The sequence below is a fragment of the Capra hircus genome, chromosome 4 (assembly GCF_001704415.2).
Source record: "Capra hircus breed San Clemente chromosome 4, ASM170441v1, whole genome shotgun sequence".
Lineage (NCBI taxonomy): Eukaryota > Metazoa > Chordata > Mammalia > Artiodactyla > Bovidae > Capra > Capra hircus.
In genome coordinates this window covers 98,123,338-98,142,523 of record NC_030811.1, presented here as the reverse complement: position 1 = coordinate 98,142,523, position 19,186 = coordinate 98,123,338, and the positions used below count along the sequence as shown (strand labels likewise).

General features: G+C 37.0%; 1 protein-coding gene across 8 annotated transcripts in view; it reads right to left on the bottom strand.

Annotated features, from left to right (window-relative positions):
- DGKB (diacylglycerol kinase beta) overlaps positions 597-19,186 on the bottom strand; it is an 876,578-nt gene continuing 857,988 nt past the window's right edge. For all 8 annotated transcript variants that reach the window (XM_018047359.1, XM_005678984.3, XM_005678985.3 and 5 more), the window contains one exon: positions 597-4,162. In XM_018047359.1, coding sequence (XP_017902848.1) covers positions 4,055-4,162 — 108 coding nt within the window. In that variant the 3' untranslated portion in view covers positions 597-4,054. The remainder of the gene's footprint in view (positions 4,163-19,186) is intronic.

Here is a 19,186-nt window from a genome sequence, read left to right as displayed (position 1 = left end):
TGTAAAATATTGTGTACCTACTCAGTGCCCATGAGATATCTAGTGAAGTCTGTTACCCAAAATAAAATCAGAAATCAGTTTCATCCAGAAAATTCAATGTAAGAAGCCCTCACAGAACCCCCAGTCTAGTCTTTCAGTTCCCTTGATGCTATCAGTGGGTTTGCTGGCCTTCCTGGAATTTATAAAATTGGTGGAACATTGTTCTTAGCAGAATCCTGGGGCCAAGCAAAGCAGAAATGGTTCAATTCTTAATGACACCAAATTCAGTCCCCCAGTACTCAGATTCTTTATCTCTGACAAAAGACAGGTGGCCTGCCTGGTACCCCCAGTGGATATCCACTGGGGTAGATTGTCAGCTGCTTGAAGAACTAATTTATGGACAAAATTTGGGCAAAATGGTGGAAAGGAATGACATAACTGAGTGTTAACATTTTTATTTTAAAAAGCAGGATGCTATATATAATAACACTTTCTGAGAAAATAAGATAGTATAATGAAATGAATTCCATGTTTTTAAACACAATAAGGATATAGAAAATCCTTTAAATGTGAGTTTATTCAAACTTTATTTAAATAGAATGCACTTTCATTGAGAGACTTAAGGGGTGATTTCTGCATTTCCCCAAATAAAAGCTCCTTTGCAAAGTTTTGCTTGTTTATTTATTTATTTAAATTTTACATCCTCAACGTATATTACAAGGGCTTAATATTTTCATTTAGAATATATGTACTATATTTGAATAGCTCTTTGGGCTAATATGTGCCAAGAAAGGAACATTTTCCTTTTTATAACCAATGAGAAACAAACTTCTGACACAAAAAGGAATGGGGCTGTTTGAAAGTTTTGTCTTATTCAAGTAGAATACAGTCTGAGATTCAAAACAGATTCTTCCTTGAAAAGCACAACTGTTTCCCATCCTCCTAAATAAGGAAAAAAGAACAAAATGTGAAAAAAACACATATATGTCATTCAATAATTCTCACTGGAGTTAAATTTCCCCCTGCAGTAGAATACACTAAATATCTGAGTCTTTTGCTTTATTCTGGCTATAATCACACAATCTGTTTAAAAATAAAAACTCTTTTAAAATTCTATTTTCTTTACTTCCTACCAAATATATTTTCCTTCCACAATAAATTTAACAGCATCAGATATACATGGTATACACATGTAAGTAGAGGAATACATTTATGTCCTTTAAAATTCTCCATTCTACACAGACACCTCCTTTCCTGTTAGCAGTATAGATATCCAGCTTTATTCTGGAATTTCTATTTATCTACTCATTGTATGGCAATACTCAGCAAAGCACATATCTCTTTTCCCATTTTCCTCTGAACCCAGAAATCCCAGTATAATATTTACTCAAGAGCTTCATCCATTTAAAACTTTATACAACTATATCTACCGTATTTAGAAGAGATTGACTCAACAACATGAACGTTCACCCACACACATATAAGAAAAGTTTCCACCTTACAAAGCTAACTGTATTTAATATTTCTATATACCATAGAGCTTTAAGTTTGGAATGTTTCTTAAAATACATATTCTTCACTTGAAGCTGTCAGAAAATGGTGAGAATATCTTCTCTGATTTCAAAACTATCAAACTAGTTTTTAAAAATCACTTTCCAAACCCCTTGAGTAGTGTTCTTGAAGGGCAAGCTCATCAGTGTCTTTAGAAAGTGAGTTGGGGAGAGGAAAGTTTGATTCCTGTTTAAACATTTATTATTGGTACCAATGAATCCCACTGACTGAAGATGTAACTACAATTATTAGCTACATTGAAGGAAAGCTACAGCCCATTATTTCAACTATTGAGATCGTAAGCAGGTTGCTTGATTTCTCTCATCTCACTGTCTATTCAACAGCTCTTCAGTGCACAGATTGTTAGAACTGATTCACAAACTGGTACTGCCTTCAAACTATGAAAGATAGCCAGGAAATAATTGTATGCTGTCCTGAACACAAAATAATTTGTGCCTTCAGAGCATGTTTCTGACACAAAGCCTGCCGGCCCATTACAGAAAATTTTGTCAGTCTGTGTGAAAATATTTATTACCTGTAACCATAGATACACAGAAATCAATGTGTGTGTTATGTAACATTATGCCAGTAATGCATTTGTTACTGCTTTGAGATTTCTTCTGGTCTAGATAACTGCTCTGCCAAATAACTTTTATTATACTAGGGCAAGTGATTGCTCTGCGACATTTGCAACTATAACGATAATTTTCCTGAGAATGCTAAATAATGTCTTAATTTATTCAAAAGCTTTTATTTTTAAAGCAATTAAACGTTTGTTGATTTATATTTACCATCCAATGTTCCTGAAACACTAAAAGAAAACGCTTTAGACATAATCTTCCAGGATAGCACACTGCCTGAGAGTAGTATAACAACATTCAGTTGAGTCTTCCAATCAAAGAACAAAAATTATAGCAATTTAATTGGAAATCCATAAGTCCATGTACAGGATTATGTTCAAGAATCACTAAATGCTATCTGTAATTCAAAGATGAATGAATCAATAGAAAAACAGAACTGAAAATCATTAGTACTTTAATGCAGAATGGAGAGAGAAACTAATAAATCATGCATTTCAAGCACTTGTTTTCCTTATGGCATGTTTAAAAACAAAACATGCAACGAGGAGATGCAGCTCAATATGAATGAACAATACCCAAACTGCTCGGAACAAGCATTTAATTTTATATCATAGGTTTAAATGAAACACGTAAAAATGCTATTCCATAATGTCTTCAAACAATCAGAGAATTTAGCCATGCCATGAAAAACTTTAATAACAATCTAGGGCATTATTTCCAAATAAATATTTGAAAAGTCATGGAGATGGGAGTGTGGTAGTTGAAAGGGAGGGTGCTAACTGCATGCATGATTGACTTCAAAGAACTCAAAATTATTACAGGGATCAATTCATACTCGAAAGGAAATGATACAATCATTTACTTTCTCAAGCGTACTTAGCTGACCCATTCAAAATTACAGACAACTATACTCACAAATGATCAAAAAAGCAAGAAATTAGCTATTGAGCTTTGATTGTGTTGCATAGCTTATTGTCTGTGAAAGGAGATTTTTAATTATAATTAATGGGTAATTCTTTCTCTTCCAGAGTTTTAGCCATCACAAAATTAATCATTAGAACCATAAATTTTCTTCATGATGCTTAATTAATTATGCATAACCCATTTCTCTCAAGCATCTTTTTCTGAATCTTTGGTGGGAAATACAGTTAGGCACATAGTTTCAAACATCTATTTGGTTACTGTTGTGATTAAGAATTTTCTTCTAGATTCACATGCAGAAGTGAATAAGGCTTGCCATATTAACACACTTTACTGCAAAGTAGCATGATTTCACTTATGTGTAGAATTATAAACCAAACTAAACAAAATAAAACCACTTCCTACTTCTCAGCACAAGAAAACTTTACACCTGATATTTTATTAATAAATTCCACTCCGAAGCATCAAGAAGTCAAAGAAAAACTATTTAGATACAGCAAATAGACAACTATTTAATAAAACCTTTCAATTAAAAGTTGCTCCTCAAGTCATAGGCTGAAGATCATTTATATGCTGTTTGATTCTTAACGGGAAAAGTATAGCAATCTGCAATTATGATCACTGAAGCATTATTAAGTAGTGCTTATTAATAACTGGAATCACATTTTCTGTGACATATCCTTTTTTTGTTGTTATTGTACAGATTTTTCTTACAGGTTAGTACATGGAAATTGGTGAAGGAATAGATGGGAGACATAAAAATCTATGGGAATGCATGCAACAAAAATATGCAGTATCACTTCATGTAAACTTCCGCTTTCTTCATGCAAAGATGCCTGTAAAAACTGAGACAATAAATTTCCTATTAGCTGAATTGTACATTAACTCAGTCACAAAAACTGTCAAACCAATTCCAAGATTCTACATGAGCAGGAGACTTAAACTTGTTCAAAGATTTCCAGCATAAGTGTTCCATGGCCCAATTATGACAATCACAGTGCCAGCAATGGAATGATACAGGATTATTCCTTGCTTCGGTTTCTGCTTCTTTTGACGAGGGAGCAGAACAACCCGGTTTTGGGAGGAGGGCCCATCAGCATTGGGGCTTGGTTCTTGTGTATAATTTTTATCTAGGGAAAAAAAGAGAGAAAGAGGAGGGAGTAATCCTTGGGTACAATACGAATTTCTGAGAATCTCTATTAAGGTTAATCACATTGCCTGTGTTACTGAAACAGCACAAGCGTAAAATGTAGTTTCAGAGTTTCCATTATTGCAAAAATATTTTTAAGGAAGATATGAATTTAAACTATATACCAATGCTCAGGGTGCTAACAAGAAACCAAACTTAATTGAAATTACATTTTAAGTATCATACTACTTCTAACCTGGCTTGTAATAAACCCCCAAATTCCTCATTCATGCCACATGGTTATCTAGTATAATTTATTGACCATTAGTTATGTATTATTTATTTAAGACAGGAAAGGATGCACCATTATAGTACTCAGAATCTCAATTATAGCCCCACATCAAGATGTACTTGGTACCAAGGCAAGCCTTATTTACCCTGTTAATCAGATTGTTTCTCTCTTTCAACACGAACTGCAAGCCTTAATTTCAAAACAATCATTAAGAATGAAAGTCAAAAGCTAACGTGCATAAAAGGTCAGAAATGATGAACTAGCTTTCTAATTTGTTAATTAATTGGTAATAGAATAGAATCAAATATTGAAAAGCCTGCTTAAAACATTCTGAAAGACTGTTCTAAAGCTCTTCTTTTTGATTTCTTTGAAATAAAACTACGAATCACCTTAAATGAGACAACCTTAAAGTAGATTATGTCTGTAATTTTCTCTAATTCAAGTCTAAATTAGAGAAGACATTTTATGAATATATGCTATGCTCAAAGCTAATTGAAAGCAATTATCAAAGTGGCATTTTGTCTGTGACTTTAAGATACATTGTAAGATAATAAATGATTCTCATTATGTAATAAAAAGGTCACATCATGCCTTTGGGCTAGTGACGCTAAGAGTTTTTCAAAAGCAATCTGAGACATTTTCTTTAGAGAACTGCGACTAATATAAGAACCATCGCTTATTAAATATCAGTTGTCACCTGCACAGCACTTGCATCAGAGATGAGTATTTCTTTCAAAAAGAAACACCACCTCATTACAAGCTGCAAAAATATATCTCTTAAAGTGCATAGCTGACATTTTCAAGTTAAAATGAATACCCTTCACTTGTCATTCACTAATAGCAATGAAAAAAAAAAAAAAAGGATGTCACATGGACTGGATCATTAAAATTCACACTGAGGCTTTTGGGAAATAGAGATCTTTCTAGACAGTCTAGAAAGACAGAAGTATGTCAAAAATCAGGATAAATGAGCAACTTTATTTAACTCTGTTGGAATCAGGTTATTCTGGGAAGATTCAGTGTTCTTTGTACTGTAAAAATAAATTGCACCTGTAAAAGGCCACCAGGTTAAACCAGCCTCAAACTCTCTGGATATCTGATTTCATTTGATTTTACTTTTGTTATCTTATTAACTGAGGAATCAATAGCCAGATACTTAAGATGTCAGAATGTACCTATCTATGTAGATTGAAAAAGATCTCAGCCAGATTTTCTCTCCTAATAATTCACACTTAGTTTACACTGTACCTCTTACCATTGATTTTTACACTCCTCTAGAGTATCTAATATACCATCATTCATTCATTTTATCAAATGTATTGAGCCCCTACTATGTTTCAGACACTGTACCAAGAGCCTTTAACAAAAAGAAAAAGCACAAATCTCTACCCTCAATAGATTCTAGTCAAGTAAGAATCAGAAATTTAACAAGTATGTTCAATAGTGTTATAGATGCTGAAGTATGAGGCTAAACAGAAAGGTACTATTTTTTAATGCTGAATATAAAAATGAATCTTTTTGTACAAAATGTCCTTTAAAAATGAATATGTGAGGATGCAGTTAACACATTCTACTTATATAATAATCTTAGATTCAAACAGAATATAAGAAGCCATGGTAAGAAAGTGAAGATTTCTGATTCACAGTTATTGGACTAAATCCTTTAGAGGGTATGTTACTATTAGGGTCTTTTGGAAAACAATATCATTATTACCAAACTATTGTTGTTGTAGGAAAAGAAGTATATCATGCTAGTCACTTAAAAAAGATTAGCATCAATTTATAACAAAGTAGAACCAAAATACCACAACTTATTGTGTATGAGATTTTGTTTGCCTTCTGTATTAAAATTTTTAGGTTATTTAGATTTTGCTTCATCATGGCTATCTTTATTAACAATATCTTTTAAAAGAAATCACATGTTACTATTCCTTTGAAAATAGAACAATATCTCGCTAAGTGCTCTTGACACAGTAGGACCCTTAATCCATGCTACTGACTACTTTGAAGTTCTAGTTCTAGTTTCTAAGCTGTATAATGGCCAGTCTTATTTTTAAAATCATCTATCCTCTGTCCTCTTAGTTGTTTAAGCACTTCTCTGGTCACACACAACTCTTTCACATTATTTCTGTAAAAACTGAAATCTGTCTTTTTGTCCATTCTTTATAAAAATGAGAAACAACTGGCTGCTTTCCTCTCAGGGAGATACCATGGAAGAAAGTTGCACTCATGAGATTTCTATTATGTATCCAGGCTCTTTGCATACATTGCCTCATCGAATAATCATAGATCTTTGAATATTTCAGCAGAAGCAAACTCTACTCCAATAAGGATGAGAATAATACCAGTCCAGTACCAGGGTGAACTGCTGGTTTTATAATCACAGAAAGTCTAGGTGTAGGCTTCAGAAAGCTGTAGGGACTAAAGTGTTACTTATGTTTAGATGGTTCGTGTTGGGGGACCCTGGTTAAGGGTGTCTCAATAGGCATGCAATAATGACTCAGATGCCTGTTCCAACTCCACACTCTTATATTTTTATTACTATTTTTTAAACTTGTTATCCATGAGGAAAACAATCCTGAGAAAGGAGTAACATATCTCTCAAAGACATTAGAATAGATTAAATCTCCGCAGTCTGAAAACATAAACCAAACATTAGGGTCTCTTTGAGTGCTTCCATTATTTTAAGAGTTGGGTAGTTACTTAGTTGTTTCTGAATACATTAATGTTTATTGAGCACCAACTATAAGCAAGGGAAGTTTGCAACTTGACTGTTTTGTTTGGAGGGAATCTGAGTTTATAACTGAGAGAGACCTGTAGGCAATCCTAAGCAATGGTGATGGGGCTCCTAGGAGCTGGAATAGCTGTATAAAGGTAGAAGTGAGAAATGTTAGTCCCTCAGTCGTGTCTATTTGTGACCCCATGGACTGTAGCCCACTAGGTGTTTCTGTCCATGGAGTTCTCTAGGCAAGAATACTAGAGTGCGTATCCATTCCCTTCTCTAGATGAAGGTAGAAGAGCATTGCTAAGATAAATATTGCCAGAATTAGAATGACGTTTTGTATAGTTTTTTCATTTCTACTCAGCTATTCCTTTAGAAAGCAACAGCATGAAAATCTCATGACTCTTTCTACTTCCATCTTCCCATGTCAAATTAAGATTGAGCATCTCTAAGAATAGAAAGATGAAAATAGTTGGTTTCAGTTTTATAAGTATTTAATATGAAATAAAAATGTGCATATAGAAACCAGATGAAGGATTACAAGGCACAGTTTTCTTGTCTGTATAGAACTGTCAGGGTTATATAGTACGATAGGTGGCCCCACCTTATAATTATAATATTAACACTCATAATGACAAGATTTGACTCAGCGTGTGCGGACTATTACACTAAGTGCTTTACACAAGGTATTCAGATGCTACCTGTCTCATCCTTCTCTTTGAGTTGCTCTTGACAAAAGTCTACTCTCATAAAAGTATTATTATCAATGTACATAGAATTGAAAACCTATGTTCTGAAAGGGATAGAGGAGAGGTTTATAGCTTACAGTACATGATGAACAGTGTCTAGTTCACTAGCTGTTTGTGTTCTCTCCAAAGACTTTGTTTTGTTGTTGTTCAGTTTCTTAGTCATGTCTGACTCTTTGCCAACCCCATGGATTGCAGCACACCAGGCTTTTCTATACCTCCGTAAATCCCAGAGTTTGCTAAAATTCATGTCCATTGAGTCAGTGATGCCATCTAACCATCTCATCCTCTGTTGCCCCCTTCTCCTTTTGCCCTCAATCTTTCCCAGCATCAGGGTCTTTTCCAATGAGTTGGCTCTTCCCATCAGGTGACCAAAATACTGGAGCTTCAGCTTTCACATCTGTCTTTCCAATGAATATTCAGGATTGATTTCCTTTAGGATTGATTGGTTTGATCTTTTTGCTGTCCAAGGGATTCTCAAGAGTCTTCTCCAACACCACAGTTCAAAAGCATCAATTTTTCAGTGCTTGGCCTTCTTTTTGGTTCAGCTCTCACATCCATCCATGACTACTGGGAAAACCATAGCTTTGACTATACAGACCTTTGTCAGCAAAGTGATGTCTCTACTTTTGAATACCCTGTCTAGGATAGTCATAGCTTTTCTTCCAAGGAGCTAGTGTCTTTTAATTTCGTGGTTGCAGTCACCATCTGCAGTGTGTGGAGACCAAGAAAATAAAGTCTGTCACTCTTTCCATTGTTTCCCCATCTATTTGCCATGATGTGATGGGACTGAATGCTATGATCTTCATTTTTTGAATGGGGAGTTTTAAGCCAGCATTTTCACTCTCTTCTTTCATCTTCATCAAGATGCTCTTTAGTTCCTCATCACTTTATGCCATTAGGGTGGTTTTATCTGTGTATCTGAGGTTATTGATATTTCTCCTGGCCATCTTGATACTAGCTTATGATGCATACAGCCCAGCATTTCACATGATGTACTCTGCATGGAAGTTAAATAAGCAGGGTGGCAATATACAGCTTTGACTTACTCCTTTCCCAATTTGGAACCAGTCCATTGTTCCACGTCTACCTGTAACTGTTGCTTCTTGACCTGCATACAGATTTCTCAGGAGGCAGGTAAGGTAGTCTGGTATTCCCTTCTCTTTAAGAATTTACAACAGTTTGTTGTGGTCCACACAGTCAAAGGCTTTAGTGTATTCAATGAAGCAGAAGTAGATGTTTTTCTGGGATTCCCTTGCTTTTTCTATGATTCAAAGGATGCTGGCAATTTGATCTCTGGTTCCTTTGCCTTTTCTAATTCCAGTTTGTATATCTGGAATTTCTCAGTTCACATACTGCTGAAGTCTAGCTTGAAGGATTTTGAGCATTATCATGTGAAATGTGAAATTGAGCATGTGAAATGAGTGCCATTGTGTGGCAGTTTGAACATGCTTTGGCATTTCCCTTCTTTGGGATTGGAATGAAAACTGACCTCTTTCAGTCCTGTGGCCACTGCTGAGATTTCCAAATTTAGTTGACTTTAGTTCAACTAAAACTGAGGAAGAGAGGAAAGTCTTTCTGGATTCATCCTCCAGGCATTATTTGGCCCAGCTCATTGATATTTTCTTTCCTAGCTCCTTGTTTTTCAGCTTTGAATATTCCTACCTACTCTTTGTTGTGAAGAGTATTATTTTTCTTCCTCATGTTATAGGAACACCCTGCTTAACACCCAGTCTCTGTATGCCACATCCACCAAACCAAGTACTTATCAGAGCATCCTAATAAGATTAGAATGAAGATGGATCTATCTTCAAGGAATTATCATACCTAATACCAAAACAATATTTTTTTCATAACTTTACTTACATATTATCTAAGTATACCCTCCCAATAGCCCTAAGGAGGTAGGTGTCAACACCCTTATTTTATAATACAGGACAAAAATTTAGGTTCTGTAATCTGAAATGCCCCACTCAAGTCGGTTAATGCAAGGGCTGGGTTTGAAAGCTGATTCTCAAATCTTCCAAGCACTCCTTGCTGATTCCTGCTTCTGAATTTTTGTGCCAAGCAGTGCTCTCGAGAACCTTCCAGCAAACTTTGATCCCTGTCCTTCCCAGCTCAAATCACACATTATTTTGAAATTTCAAAGCACAATGACATACAGAAGATTCTAAATGTCCTCTGAAGCTGAAGCTCCAACACTTTGGCCACTTGATGTGAAGGGCTGATTCACTGGAAAGACTCTGATGCTAGGAACGATTGGAGGCAGGAGGAGAAGAGGGTGACAGAGGATGAGAGGGTTGGATGGCATCACCAACTCAATGGACATGAGTTTGAGCAAACTCTGGGAGATAGTGAAGGACAGGGAAGCCTGGCACACTGCAGTCCATGGGGTCACAAAGAGTTGGACATGACTTAGCGACTCAACAACAACAACAACAACAACAAATGCCCTCTGAGAGGAAAAACGGGTCACTTACAGAGACCTGAAAATCAGCATGGCATCAGGCTTCTAAAAAACATTAATGGTAGAAGAAAACAGAGGAATGCCTTTAAACCTCAGAGGAAAAGTTAATTCTGTCTTAGATTTCTCTATGTTGGTTGATGTATCGATTAAATGCAAGGGTACAATGAATATATTTTCAGTCATAGAAAGATCTAGAGAGCTTGCCCTTTATATGCCCTTTAAAACATATTTGAGGGTGTTCTCCAGCAAAACAGATGTATGAGCTAAGAAAGAGATTCAAAAAACAGAGAATCAAATGGACAACACCCAGCATGGGTGAGGCTGTGGAGCAAGAAGAACTCCCATACATAGGTACTGGGAGGGCAAAATGGTACTTTGGAAGACAGTTTGGTGGTTTCTTATAAAACTAAATATACTCATCATATGATCCAGTGTTTGCACTCATAGAATTTACACAAAAAAGTTGGAAACTTACATCTACATAAAAACCTGTACACAAATATTTACAGCAGCTTTTTTTATAATTGCCAAAACTTGGAAACAACCAAGAGGTCCTTCAGTAGGTGAATGGATAAATAAATTGTGCTGCATCAATCAAGACAAAGGAATACTGTGTGTGTGCGTGTGCTAAGTTGCTTCAGTTGTGTTTGACTTTGTACGACCCTATGAACTGTAGCCCACCGGGGTCCTCTGTCCATGGGATTCTCCAGGCAAGAATACTGGAGGGGGTTGCTGTGCCCTCCTCCAGCAGCTTTTCATGACCCAGGGATCGAATCCATGTCTCTATGACTCCTGCGTTGGCAGGCCCATTCTTTACCACTAGCGCCACCTGGGAAGCCCAAAGGAATATTATTCAGTGCTAAAAAGAAATGAGCTATCTAGCCATGAATGCACACGGAGGAAACTTAAATGCACATTATTAAGTGAATGGAATCAATCTGAGGCTATATCCAGTAAGACTCCAATTATATGACACTCTGGAGGAGGCAAAACTATGGAGACAGTGAAAAGATCAGTGGGCCAGGGGTTATGGGAGAGACGGATGAGTAAATGAAGCACAGAGAATTTTTATGACAGTGACATTCCTTGTGATGTTACAATAACAGGTATATTGTTATTATAAAGACCTTATACACTTGCCCAAGCCCATGAAATGAACAACATCGAATGGACCCAGTGCAAACTATGGACTTTGAGTGAACACAATGTGTCTATAGATGAGAGCTATATGGGAAATATCTGTATCTTCCCCTTAGTTTTACTGTGAACCTCAAAGTGCTCTAAAATATAAGTTTGTTAAAAACAACAATGGCAACAAAAAGAGGATCCAACTGAGACCCTGATCTGCAAGAAACTCAGGAAGAAACCTGCAGTCAAGGGCTTCTTCCATATAAAGAAGGGAGTGGGGATAATAGATTAATTGATGTGGTGCAGTGTTTAAGAAATGAAAATTATTATAATGATGCTTTACAAAGAAAGGAAAAGGGATGATAAAAGCTTTGTAGGAAAAAAAATGTAATTGTGTGTCAGTAACTTGGTTCTATAGTTGATGACATTTTCATAATCTCAATCATTCTATGTTTTATATGGATTTAAATATTCTTTTTTCAGAAGCAGAATAGAATACTGGTTAAAAAAATCAGACCGACAGGATCCCCACTTCCTGTCTGGAGACTTTGGGCAGATGACTAATTCATTTTCATTATCTATACCATAGAGATAGTGCCTATTTCATTGGTGGCTTGTAAGGACTAAATGAATCAATGCATACAAAATGCTTAGAACGTTATCTGGCACATAACAATCACCCAGCAGATATTAATTATTAGTAAGATTTAAATGGAGTAATGTTACAAACCACTTTTGTAAAGCATAAACTAAGCAGAATATACCTAAAACTATTAAGTAAAAAAAAAAACAAACAACACCCCCCCCCCAAAAAAAAAAAAACTATAGCAAAGCAGATTGTTTGAGTGAAAAAAGTGTGAATCACTCAGTTGTGTCTCACTCTTTGTCACCCCCATGAACTGCAGCCTGCCAGGCTCCTCTGTCCATTCAATTCTCTAGGCAAGAATAGTGGACTGGGTTGCCATGCCCTTCTCTAGGGCATCTTCCCGACACACAGATCACACCCTGGTCTCCTGCACTGTAGGCAGATTTACTGTCTGACCCACTGGGGAAGCCTCAATCAGAAGAGACAGCCAAAGAATCAAAGAATGGATCTGGTGACCCAAATGATGGGACAGAAGCTAGTCATTTTCCTTGAAATTCCATACATTTTGTTCTTTTCAATGCATACATATAATTTTGGTACATGTATTTAACAATAAAAACCCTTCGGCAAGAAACAGCTTTTCTCTCTAGTGTTTTGGTTCCCCAAATGTGGTCCACAAACCAGGAACACTGACAGCACTATGAGAAATGCAGTCTCCTAGTCCCACCCCAAGCCTGAATCAGATTCCACTTTATAATAAGATTCCCAGGTAATTCACACACGCATTCGCCTTTGAGAAGCCTTGGTCTGTGTGTCACTTGCTTCTCTTTCTAGGGGGGTAAGACCAGTAGGAATCTGTTGACTGACTGAATAAATGAATGACCAGCACCTTCTTAAACTCATCCCCCAAACATATTGCTGAAAGCTAATATCAGTGGAACCAAATAACCTAATTTAACTCAATTTTAATTAGCTTGGTTGTTCATCTACCAGGTCTAGCTTTTTTCAGTATAGTGACGGGGATTCCAAGTTGAACAGATACTCTTTAAAACATCACTGAGGTGCACAGAGTTAACTGATGGTAACATATGTAGCAGTAGGATGTGACTCACGTTGTGCTATGGAGATATTCTCAGAATGCAATGGGAACACAAAATAATGTCCTTCAGATCATGGGTGAAGGACAGGACATAATTAAACTGAGTCTTAGCAGTGAGACTCAGAGCATGGCTTAGGGGCTGCATGTCATACCAGAAACAGGGAGATCAGATGGGAGGTGAATAAAATAGTCTAGAAAAGAAGTAAACTGGATTTTAGTTGCAGCATTGGCAATGGGGACAGAATAAAGGGCAGATCTGAGAGATAGCAAGGAGGCACGTATTGCAGGGTATGATGGATGCCGGGAGTAATCAAAAAGAGAAAGGTTCTAGAATGACTTTCATGCTATTAGCTTTGCTTGTTGTGTGTGTGGTGATGCTTTTTCACAGAAAGAGATGTATTTTTTGGCATGAGTGAAAGGCAGTAAGTTGGTGAACTCCTATAGAGTGTGATATTCTAGAGGAGATGCTCAGTGTCTTTGGGATATGTAGGTCTGGTGTTCAGAATAGAGAATGGGTCTTGAGACAGATTTGGATGTAATGACGCTGTAAATAACATTATCCATTGGAAAGAGATGACTAAAGGACAGATGTGTGTTTCAAATGTGAATATCAGACATTGTATTACATAATGGGGGAACATGGATATATAACAGTGAAGCAGGAAATTATATACTATGAAAGAATATGAGGACAAGTAACCCTCCCATGGATGGAGGAGGCTCGTAGGCTGCCGTCCATGGGGTCGCTGAGAGTTGGACATGACTCAGTGACTTCATTTTCACTTTTCACTTTCATGCATTGGAGAAGGAAATGGCAACCCACTCCAGTGTTCTTGCCTGGAGAATCCCAGGGAGGGGGGAGCCTGGTGGGCTGCCGTCTATGGGGTCACACAGAGTCGGACACGACTGAAGCAACTTAGCAGCAGCAGCAGCAGCAGCAACCAGGGAGTTAGGAGAAAAAACTAGAAAGAAGTATGATCAGGCGAACATTTCAAATCTGTCTTCAATGTGGCCTACTCGTTTTCTATTAATGAAGGTGAGACATTCAAATTACATGTTAAAAGATGCTTACTCCTTGGAGGAAAAGTTATGACCAACCTAGATAGCATATTGAAAAGCAGAGATATTACTTTGCCAACAAAGGTCCGTCTAGACAAGGCTATGGTTTTTCCAATGGTCATGTATGGATGTGAGAGTTGGACTGTGAAGAAAGCTGAGCGCCGAAGAATTGGTGCTTTTGAACTGTGGTGTTGGAGAAGACTCTTGAGAGTCCCTTGGACTGCAAGGAGACCCAAACAGTCCATCCTAAAGGAGATCAGTCCTGGGTGTTCTTTGGAAGGACTGATACTAAAGCTGAAACTCCAATACTTTGGCCACCTCATGTGAAGAGTTGACTCATTGGAAAACACTCTGATGCTGGGAGGGATCGGGGGCAGGAGGAAAAGGGGATGACAGAGGATGAGATGGCTGGAAGGCATCAACGACTCGATGGATGTGAGCTTGAGTGAACTCCGGGAGTTGGTGATGGACAGGGAGGCCTGGCGTCCTGTGATTCGTGGGGTCGCAAAGAGTCAGACACGACTGAGTGACTGAACTGAACTGAACTGAACTGAGGCTAGGCATGCCTCCATTTTCACCATGATTTGCATGTAAGTTATGTAAACTACTAAATTAATGCTAATTCTAATCTAGAAATCATATTTGAGAGTTATATTACTGTAAGATGCTTATGCAATTTAGGGGTTGGCAAATATTTCCTGTAAAGGGCTATATGGTAAACACTTTAGGCTTTGTGGTCTATGAAGTCTCTGTAACAACTCAACTCTGCTATTGTACACAAAAGTAGCCACAGACTAAATGTAAACAAAAGGATGTGACTATGTTCTAGTCAAACTTTATGTATGAAAGCTAAAATCTGCATTTCATATACTTTTATCATGAACTATTATTATTCTTTCGGATTTTTCAACCACTTAAAAATATAAAAAATTATTCTTAACTCTTTGAGACTATGCAAAAACAGGTGACTGTGTAGATCTGGCTCAAAGATTAAACTTGCTGACCCTTGATGCAATTACAGTCAAATAATGAACATTAATTTAAAATTATGACTTAATGGGTCAATATCTAAAAGACTGCTTGACAGGTGGCTCAAATAATCCAGTTGCCAATGCAAGAGAGAAGGGTTCAATCCCTGGGTCAGGAAGATCGCCTGGAGAAAGAAACTGTAACCCACTCCAGTGTTCTTACCTGGGAAACTCTATGGACAGAGAAACCTGGTGGGCTACAGTCCACGGGGTCACAGTCAGACACGACTTAGCGACTAAACAACAACAAGCTAAAAGATGAATAAAAGTGGAAATAGTCTCATATGGCATCTCTTTGCTATACTGAGTGCCACCATTCAGAATTTATTCTGTGAAAATTCTGAATTAGAATATATACTAGCTTTCTCAATTTTAGTAACAGATCAACTGATCAAATTTGGCTTCAATGTTTAATCTCTTTATTGCTTTGCACCAGGGTGGGCTTAATAATATTGTGCTTCTTAGAAAGTATCTCAGAAGGTAGGATTTTCCTTTTTAAATATTTCCCCTGCATTTAGCCAAAATTTTCTTTTCCTGATTCATCTCTTTAAGACTTTATTATCACTGGATTTATTCAGCTACCTTAAAAATGAATGGGGTTTTCAGAGCAAAATAAATGCCATAAAATATCTGCAGAGAGAGCTTAATTTAGCAATTATCTGGAACATTAAAAGTTACCTAGCTTGATTCTGGAATAAGAGTGTCTCTTTCCAATAATGGAAACCATTTTGAATTCATGCGTGTAGCTGAGCCATATGACAGAGGGAATAAAGAGCATGCTAAATTTTTCAGGTCCATAACTGCCAAAAAGCAAAGCAATGAAACATAACAATTTTCTAAAATCCCTGTGCCAGCTCCTTTATGATTCCAGCCATTATTTTCTGGAATGATAGTAATTTCCAAGTTTAATGTCAAATTCTTTGATCTAACATCAAACTCAAAGAAATCACTGTGGAGATTTACAATGAAATCTCTAAAAGAATGGGTTTGAGAGGTTTACTTGCTGATTAAATTCACAGGAATTTTAAATAGGTATGACAATAAGAAAAGAGAAACTTTCTCCTGAAAGTGATGGGCTATTTGTCCACACAGCAGAGGAAATATTCATACCTGGGTTTGAAATCTCTTTTAAGGTATAAATTTGGTTTTCATTTTATTTCATCATTATAAGCTGGTAGCCAGGAAGGTCAATGACATTGTAAAAAACTGTTTTTATAATTTTCATGTCTTTGCAGAAAAATGATTTCACAACTTAACCTAGAAACTATTTTTCTTTTCAAGCGTCTCTCCAAATATTTGATCACATGGAAAAAAAGCAAAAATTTTTAAAAAGAACAAAACAATAAAATATTTCTCCTTGACTGTAACTGGAGAATATTAACAATATTCACAATTTGAGATTCTACTTTTCATGAATAATATTTTATATATCTTCCTTTATGTGGTCTTTTCACATAGCAAATTGTCACATGGATAAAGCAATGTACAGGCATACTTCCTGAATTTCATTTTATTGTGCTTTGCAGATATTAGGTAGTTTTTAAATACAAACTGAAAACTTGTGACAACCCCACATCAAGCAAGTCAATGCACACAATTCACACAATTTTCCCAACAGTCTTCATTCATTTCATGTATCTGTGTCACATTTTGGCAACTATCACAATGTTTCCAACTTTCTCATTATTATTCTGTTTGTTGTGATGATCTGTGCTAGGTAATCTTTGATGTTATTATTGTAATTGTTGTAGGGCACCATGAACTGTACCCATGTAAGATGGCAACCTTAATAGATAAATTTTGTGTGTTTTAACTGCTCCAGCGACTGGCCATTCCTCCATCTCTCTCCCACTTTTCAGGCCTCCCTATTCCCTGAGCCCCACAATATTGAAATTTGGCCAAATAATAACCCTACAATGGCCTCAAAATGTTCAAATGAAAGGAAGAGTCATACATCTCTCACTTTAAATCAAAATCTAGAAATTATTAAGGTGAGTGAGGAAGGCATGTCAAAAGCTGAGTCAAGCCAAACACTAGGCCTCTTGTGTCAAACAGTTAAGTTGTGATTGCAAAAAAAAAAAAAGTTCTTGAAGGAAACCAAAAATGCTACTCCAGTCAACACAAGAATGATAAGAATGCGAAATAGCCTTATTGTTGAGATGGAGAAGGTTCCGTGGTTTGACAGAAGGCTGAACCAGCCATAACATTCCCTTAGGCCAAAGTCTGATAAAGAGCAAGGCCCTAACTCTCCACAGTTCTATGGAGGCTGAGGGAGATGAGGAAACCGTAAGAGAAAAGTTTGAAGCTAACGGAGCTTAGTTCAGGAGGTTTAATGAAAGAAGTCATCTCCATTACAAAACAGTATGAGGTGAAGCAGCAAGTGCTGATGCAGAAGCCACAGCACACTATCCAGAAGCTCTAGCTAAGACAATTAATTAAGGCGGCGACATTAAACAATGGGTTTTCAGTGCAGACAAAACAGCCTTATACGGGAAGAAGATGTCAGCTAGAGAAAGTGAAAATGTTAGCAGCTCAGTTGTGTCCAACTCTTTGCAACCCTATGGACTGTAGTCCACCAAGCTCCATGGGATTTCCCCGGCAAGAATACTGGAGTGGGTTGCCATTCCCTTCTCCAGGGGATCTTCTCAACCCAGGGGTTGAACCCAGGTCTCCTGAATTACAAGCAGATTAGCACTGAGCCACCAGGGGTCAGTACTCATAGCTAGAGAGGAGAAGTCAATGCTTGGCTTCAAAACTTTAAAGGACAGGCTGACTCTCTTGTTAGGGGCTAATTCAGGTGGTGATTTTAAGTTGAAGCCAGTGCTCATTTACCATTCTGAAAATCCTAGGATGCTTAAGAATTATGCTAAATCTACTCCACCTGTGCTACATAAATGAAAGAACAAAGCCTAAATGACAGCACATCTGTTTATAACATGGTTTATGGATATTTTAACCCCAGTGTTGAGATGGACTGCTCAGAAAAAAAGATTCCTTTCAAAATATCATTGCCAATGCACCCGGTCATTGAAGAGCTCTGATGGAGATATACAATGAGATTAATGTTGTTTTCATGCCTGCCAACACAATATCCACTCTACAGTCCATGGAACAAGAAGTAATTTTGACTTTCAATTCTTATTATTTAAGAAACACATTTTGTTAGGTTATAGCTGCCACACATAGTGACTCCTCTGATGGATCTAGGTGAAGTAAACAGAAAACCTTCTGGGAAGGATTTACCATTCTAGACATCATTAAGAACATTCTTGATCATGGGAAGAGGTCAAAATATCAACACTGCAGGAGTCTGAAAGTTGATCCAACCCTCATATATGACTTTAAGGGGTTCAAGACATCAGTGGAGGAAGTAACTATAGATGTGGTGAAAATAACAAGAGAACAATAATTAGAAGTGGAACCTGAAGATATGACTGAATTGCGGTAATCTCATGATAAAAATTCCACCCATGAGGAGGTGCTTCTTGTGGATGGGCAAAATAAGTAGTTTCTGGAGATGGAATCGACTCCTGGTGGATACTGTGTAAAGAGTATGGAAATGAGAACAAAGAGCTCAGAAGATTACATACATTTAGTTGATAAAGCAGTGGCAGGGTTTGAGAGGACTGAGCCCAGTTTTGAAATAAGTTCTCTTGTAGGTAAAATGCTGTCAAACAGCACTGATGCTAAGGAGGAATTGACTGGGGGAAGGAATAATTGATGCAGCAAACTTCACTGTTGTCTTATTTTAAGAAACTGCTACAACCACCCAATCTTTAGCAACCACCACCCTGATCAGTTAGCAGATGGTAATACCCAGGTAAGACCCTCCTCTAGCAAAAAGATTATGACTCACTGAAAGATCAAATATAAATAGTTGTTTTTTTTTAAATTTAGG